This window comes from Suillus fuscotomentosus (assembly GCF_016647785.1).
Source record: "Suillus fuscotomentosus strain FC203 chromosome Unknown F5891scaffold_560, whole genome shotgun sequence".
NCBI classification, from domain to species: domain Eukaryota; kingdom Fungi; phylum Basidiomycota; class Agaricomycetes; order Boletales; family Suillaceae; genus Suillus; species Suillus fuscotomentosus.
Window position 1 is genome coordinate 1958 of NW_024540072.1, and position 6836 is coordinate 8793.

The 6836-nt window shown below is 47.8% G+C and overlaps 1 protein-coding gene across 1 annotated transcript; it reads left to right on the forward strand.

Moving 5' to 3' along the window:
• Positions 1-1907: 1907 nt before the first annotated feature.
• On the forward strand, positions 1908-6836 carry F5891DRAFT_991051 (uncharacterized protein; the record flags this gene model as incomplete). Its single annotated transcript, XM_041378104.1, has 22 exons — positions 1908-2018; positions 2069-2152; positions 2206-2229; positions 2277-2381; positions 2432-2521; positions 2571-3177; positions 3229-3281; positions 3330-3506; positions 3556-3756; positions 3810-4003; positions 4065-4094; positions 4262-4323; positions 4393-4511; positions 4557-4824; positions 4875-5116; positions 5167-5463; positions 5617-5693; positions 6010-6091; positions 6171-6239; positions 6291-6413; positions 6497-6552; positions 6605-6836. 22 exons carry the CDS (start codon positions 1908-1910, stop codon positions 6834-6836), a joined length of 3303 nt encoding a protein of 1100 aa, XP_041216148.1.

Consider the following 6836-nt stretch of genomic DNA (forward strand, 5'->3'; position numbering starts at 1 on the left):
GGCCAAGCTCCGGATGCATTCTGAGATTACCTTAGGAATCATGGACGAAGTGACTTCCGCAGTTGGCAAACAGTTTCGCGCATTCAAAGCTACAGTTTGTTCATCGTATCAGACACACGAACTTCGCCAGGAAGTCGAAGCTCGTACCCGCCGTGTTGCCAAGCAAGCAACCAAACAGGCGGGAACGCAGAAGGCCAAGGGACGTGCTCGCGTCTTAGAACAACAGGACTTGCTGGAGTCGCAAATATCACCCAATAATGTGCAGCGTATAAAAATATTCAACTTCCAAACTTATAAATTTCACGCTTTGGGTGACTATGTGTCTACAATTCGTCGGTATGGCACAACTGATTCGTACAGTACCGAACCGGTCCGTCCTATGATATTTTATTTCTGTGCTTGACTCATCAACTACTGTAGGGTGAACTTGAACACCGTTCCCCTAAGGGCAGATATCGTCGCACAGATCGCAGACTTTTTGTGAAACAGCTGACCCGGATCGAACGTCGACAGGCTCGAATCCGTCGTATTGGCGACAAAGTTGTTCATCGCCCTCACGTCGAAATCGCCGAATTAGCGCGAAGTCCATACATCCAGCACCACATTGGCGGTACGCAGAAGTACCCTGTGCATATAGGAACGTATCTGCGCACCCACGAAGGTGACCCGGCGATCAAGGTCGGTTTATTCATACTTGCGTATATGCGCCCTAATATGACTTTGTAGAATTTTGTTCCGAAGCTCAAGAATCATCTACTGCGTCGAATTCAGTCCAAAGATGTGCCATCTTTGGGAGACACCAACACAATTATCCTTAAAGACGATCGTATGTATCGCCACAACCTCGCCAGATTCAATTACACCACCTACGACGTTCGCAGAGCTCAAGACGTCCTCAACCCACGAACGTCCCACTGCAACATCATGGTTCTCAACACCCACAACAATACGGAGCACGGAGGTCATAGATTCATTTACGGAAAGGTACTGGGGATATACCATGTTAATGTAATTCACATCGGAGTCGGCATGATCGACTACACGCCACAACGAATGGAGTTTCTTTGGGTTCGCTGGTACGAGCCTGTGGTCCAGGTATCTACCTGGGAATCCTCGACCTTAGATCGAGTAAAATTTCTGCCCCTGAACGACGAACACTCATTCGACTTCGTTGACCCCGCGGACGTCCTAAGGGGCTGTCATATCATACCCTGCTTCGCGAAGCGCAAGAAACATCCCGATGGATCGGGGGTGTCAGCATGTGCGGGAGACAAAAATGATTGGCTTGAATACTACGTGAATCGGTGAGTGTGTTAGGTGAATGATGCATAAACAACTAATAACGAGCTTATGGATTCAGGTTCGTTGATCGCGACATGCTTATGCGCTTCCACTTCGGTCTGGGAGTTGGACATGTATATTCTCATTACCGCTCTACGCAGGTCGAAACGCGAGAAGGCGATGCCGTACGGGCTGGTATCATTGGGGATGGTCAGGACACAACAAACGTCGCTATCGATGAAGTTGAAGTTGCTGATGAAGTTGTCCATGAAAACTCAGATGAAGACCAAGACGCGTATGAAGATGAAGAAGATGGTACCAACGGTGGACTCACCCTCGAGCAGCGCTTTAGTTCTAGTGACGAGTCATTGTTATCTCAGTTTGGTCAGATGTATGGTAGCGACTTTGAATTAGATTACGAGAATTAGTGATCATGTGCAGGAACCTGTTGACCCACACATAATACCGGCTCAAGACCGCCAAGTGGCACTGGAATGGCGCAGTTATATAAAATCTAATATGAGATAACATGCACGTAATAACGTGAACGCCGCGTTGGCGGCCAGATTATCAAGGTATGTAAATACTTCTAAAGAGTTGTCGTTTTCCTCTAAGTTCAAACATCCATGTCTTTCATCTCAGACAACAACGAATTCCACGCAAATCTGAGTGCACCAGCTCAACATGTTGTCTGCTACATGTATTTGGAGATCCTGGGTTCAGTACTCCCGTATTATGTGTGTTTTTCTGCCTTGTCCTCGAGACCATGAACTAAATTTTTCTTCAGGGACCTCTCTCGGGCTCGTCTGATATAATGGCCTTCGTTGGGTACACCCCGATCGGGCTGCAGCCAACGCTGTATCCAGTATATGTCAGTACTTCCATTCGTTGAGTTTTATTCGGCCATCTTACTATGGCCTGCAGTGTCCGCTCTCATGTCTCGAAGCTGTAAGTCGTCTATCTTTGTGAGCACTACATACTGATCAGCTCTATAGATGAAGAATCGCGCCATACTGTCTGCGTATTTGCAGACCGGATTCACCCATATCTGTGCATTCGAAGCAAACCAAAGCACCGACGTCCCGATCTACACCTTTATGGTCAGTTGAATCTGAACCAAAACTTGCCACCACGCTAATTAACCTTGTAGGGCTCCCCTCCTTCCGCACTCATAGATCTGCTTCCCAGGTGGACCAGGCAGGGCCACGACACTCACACTCACATCGTTTACGATTGCTGCGTAAGTCCACCTTGCAAATCTGGTTCTATGTCTCTTGACAATATCATAGGCTCCATCCAATCGTCAGACCATCATTTTTTGGGCCGAACATCCATTGGGGTACAACACGCATACCTTGCAAGTTTCTGCATCACAAGATATGTCGGACACCTATTCTTCCGTTTCGCTCGACGATTCTTCGCTCCTGGAATCCTGGTTCATGTCCAATATCAACGCGATATCGGCCAATGATGCTAGTGCCAATGACGATGACTACGCTTACTCTACTTGGTCTGTGCCTCATGTCGAGGACGAAGCCCACGTCGAGGACGAAGCCCACGTCGAGGACGAAGCCCATGTCGACGACGAAGCGCATGACGTCGGCGACGAAGCGCATGACGTCGGTAACGAGTTGGACAATACCAACAACGTGCCTCCCAAACCCAAGGAAGTGATGGACACCAGCACCCTGCAGGGCATCATGCTAGTATATCCGAAGTGGCGGTCGGTCCTGACTTACCTGCGGCTTTTTATCAGAGTTGCAATTCTCAAGGGGGAGTCTGAGAATCCTCACCTCATCACCAGAGCTTCAGCCGCCAGGAAACAAGCGTTCATCGATGCCCTCTTTGCTGAAAGTCTCGTTCGGGCAAACACGACTGTCGAAGAGTTGGAAACCGGTCAGAAGCTTATTCATGCAATACACTTTGCCCATACTGATTACTTTCCAGTGGTTTCTACTAAGGACAACCAGATCATAGATAAGCGCGGGATCTTGAATATGGTCAGTATATTTGCTCCTTATTTCTGATACTAGTCTTACCTCGAATAGGCCATCCCGTGGATGTCCTACTTCATTTATGACACTAAGCGCGTATCGTGGGAGGCAATCGGTCACCCTCGGGCTGGCTTTGGGATCGCCAGCATTTTCGGTGTGGCACTCAAAGCTAGGCTTGAGTTTTTGTTAGACCACTTCTTACCACCGCATTCCGCTCTTCTTCCAATCGATGTGAGTCTTTTGAATTAACTTATTATGTAGATTCTCATTTGCTACACAGCAAAACGGATTGGCATGGTTCCTCCGTACGAAGCTGGCTAAGGCACTTGTCTGGCATGTCGTTTTTAGGGTCACCAGATCGACTGGCATCCGACTTGACTTAATCCCTGGTGTACCACTGATCGTGGCAGATCTTGAGCCTGATACGTTCAGAAATGGCCCCAGCCTACCTTGCCACACCCTCGCCTTCGTGAAGTCTTTCGTAAGTGTCTCTACTTTGCGTGGTTTTCATTTTTCAGAGTCTTATTGCATTAGTGTTACGGCGCGCTGGTCCGACTCCTGAATGAGGTCGTGGAACGGCTCCCCAATGCTACCCTCAACCGGGTTTATCCATCTCCCCGCGAAGTTCACAATCAAGCTATTCAGACAATCGGCATGCTATTGCAACAGTATAACGACCCAGGACTGGCTTCGTTCCAAAACCACATGCTCCATCTGTGTAACCTTGCGTGAGTTTACATCCTGAGAGATCATTTCTATGTTGCCAACTAATGGCAATATTTCATGCAGCGTGGATGATGTTGAAAGGGTTGTCCGCCAGTAAATTTGCCTTCCAATGATCTTGTCCGTGCCCGCTCTAACATGTACTACTTGTTTTTGCTGTTCGTGATATCGATTTTTCATGTATTTCCCCAATCTACGATGCGCCGTTTCAATTAGCTGAAACGTGTTTACAATGTGCTCATTTTCCGCCATTGTGCCTACAGCTTGGCGGATTACAAAGCTATGGCGGACGATGGCCATCAAACTTTAAAAAACTACAAGAATGGTAGGTTATCATTAAGCGATCGTGTGAATATCCTTTGAGCCTTTTGCTACCCACCATGTTGGTGATTAGGCCGATCCCAGCCTGTTATCCCTCGCTCGTTACGCTCTCCAGTGACCAATTATTTGCAATTGGACACGATGAAAATGTTCTGGCATCTTGGCTTCAACAATGTGGCCCCGAAATCGTCAGTGTGCCTACATTTTTATGTTCTTGTCTTATAATTTCACTTCTAGCTTTCCGATTCCCTCCTTGTGACGGCCGCTGTGCTGTTTGGATTGGTCGACTCGCATGATCTTACAGGTCTCCTTGATGTAATCCTTGAGGAGGTCAAGATGCAAATATCTCTCCAGCAAGAAGAAGAGGAGAACTGCTCGGTATTCCTTCAGCGAGGAGGGCGTTGCTTTATGGAGCAGAGGATGTACCGCGCTCAAATAGAAGTCTCACTGTTCAGTAAAGCTATTGCAAACCTATGCGAAGAGCTGAACGCTCGAAGTCAGCCAGGTGATCTATGTCGTTGAAGTAATTATCTATGACACTTAATTTATTACTAGTTTCGTGGCGTTTCGAGCCGAATTTGACGCTCCTCGCGGTGAATGCTGTAGGCTATGCATGCCCGCCTCCCAGCTCGCTCAATTTCAAGTGCTTCGGACCTGCAAAGGCCACGGAGAAGGCTGCGACTGACAAATGTCATGCTTGGCTTCTCGCGTCATCTAAATCTCAAGACACTCGGCAAATTGCCTCTAATGCCAGCGCACCCCTCCACTCTCCTTGTCTACAAGAATCTCTCCTAAAAGTGGGTGTGTATTATATTACAAGGGACCTAATTTTTCTGATGCTGAACAGCGTGATGACCAACTTTTCTCCCTGCCTCGTTCCATGAAATCCTGGGTTGATAATTCCACATATCGTACATACATGAGTGCATCCTCTGCAGAAACCAATGAACCCCTACGTATCGACAATAATCAAAGGTTCATCCGAAAGGAGTACAAATCGCCGGATGCACTCATGTCTATTCTCCACATTCTAGACTTGAAGACGCAGCGCGCACAGGCCGAAGCTGACATGTTCTTTGAGGCCATTGAACGCACTGCTGAGATCGAATCCACTGACGATGGTGGGCTTGCAGCTTTGTTTCAAGTTTATCACACTCAAATGACTATAGGTTTGTCTTCGGGTTCGGGAACAACCACGACACGCTTACCCGATGATTGGTTTGATGATTGGTTTTCGACCTCATCCGCACCTTCTAATGCTTCTGACTCCGACATTCTGTATCAGTCTCGATTGTAGTTTCCACTTAGCCTCCTAATTCGAAATTGGGCCGCCATAACTTTTATCATTGTTCCTGTGTTCCACGAAATTCGGATGTACGTTTGTGTTTGATCTATGTTATTTCTACTACTCTTGTTCTACTATATTTTTATTTGACAAGATATGAAATGCTAGTGTGCTTCGTTTCTGTGATAGGTTTGTCTATATGATATTGCCCCTTCAAAGCTCCAAGCTTCGAGGCTTTATGCTTCCTTCAGCAATGGGTCTATGGCCGATACTAATTCATGATTAGCGCCTCAACGTTAACATTCAGTCAACGTGTTCGCCATGCTTTGGTTGAGGGTATTCGGCTCATGCCAGAGGTGTTCTCATTTCTCTCACCTACTTCTGATACCCTCACTTCGCTTACAGTAATCGACTACTCGTCACGAGTGAAGACCATACACCAGATGCTCTTCCAGAAACCTGCGAGCCACCCGTTCATGAAAATTCGGTATGTAGTCTCAAGGGCTTACTCAATGTGGATGAGCGCCCATGAAATTCCCGCTGCCTCTGACGCTTTCTTCGTCCAGAGCCGACCCCGTTGTCGAATCAAGGAGACTATTCAGAAATCTGCAAAAGGCGTCACCAAGAAACTTTCTGTGAGTAGGCTGCCGGGTTCCCTTATTCTGAACATGGCTGATATTGTGCAGAAACCCTTCAAGTGTTTCCGCAATCGCACTCCTGCGAACCAGAACGCAAACCTTCGAGATGCTTTAACCACCGTGGTCCAGAACCCCGAAACGGAGGGGGCTTCATCAAGTCAGAAAAACGAGGTAAGCGCTCGAACTTGCTATCCTAGTCCATCGATTTTCTTACAGGTGCCTCTATCCTTCCAACAACAAGCATCTCACTGCAGCTCAGATTTCCAGCGACCCCGCGAACCAAGGGTTGCCTGGAGAGCCTGCTTCACAGGTATTTTCGTCGAATACTTTGACTTTCTTCTCTAATTTCGGCGGTCCCGCAGGTTCAGGCTACTCCTTCTGGCCAGGAGGAAGGTCCTGGTACTCAATCAGCTGGCGCTGTACTTCAGGGTGCCTGTGATAGTGTTGAGAGTACAGGGGAAACATGCGACTTCTGCGGCATCCGCCGCCGGCAATGCCTCAGCGGATCTCGCTGCCGCGGCTGATTTTGAGAAGACGTATCTCCAACCCCTAAAGATTATCGACGGTGTCCTTGACAAGATCGCGGATGTATGA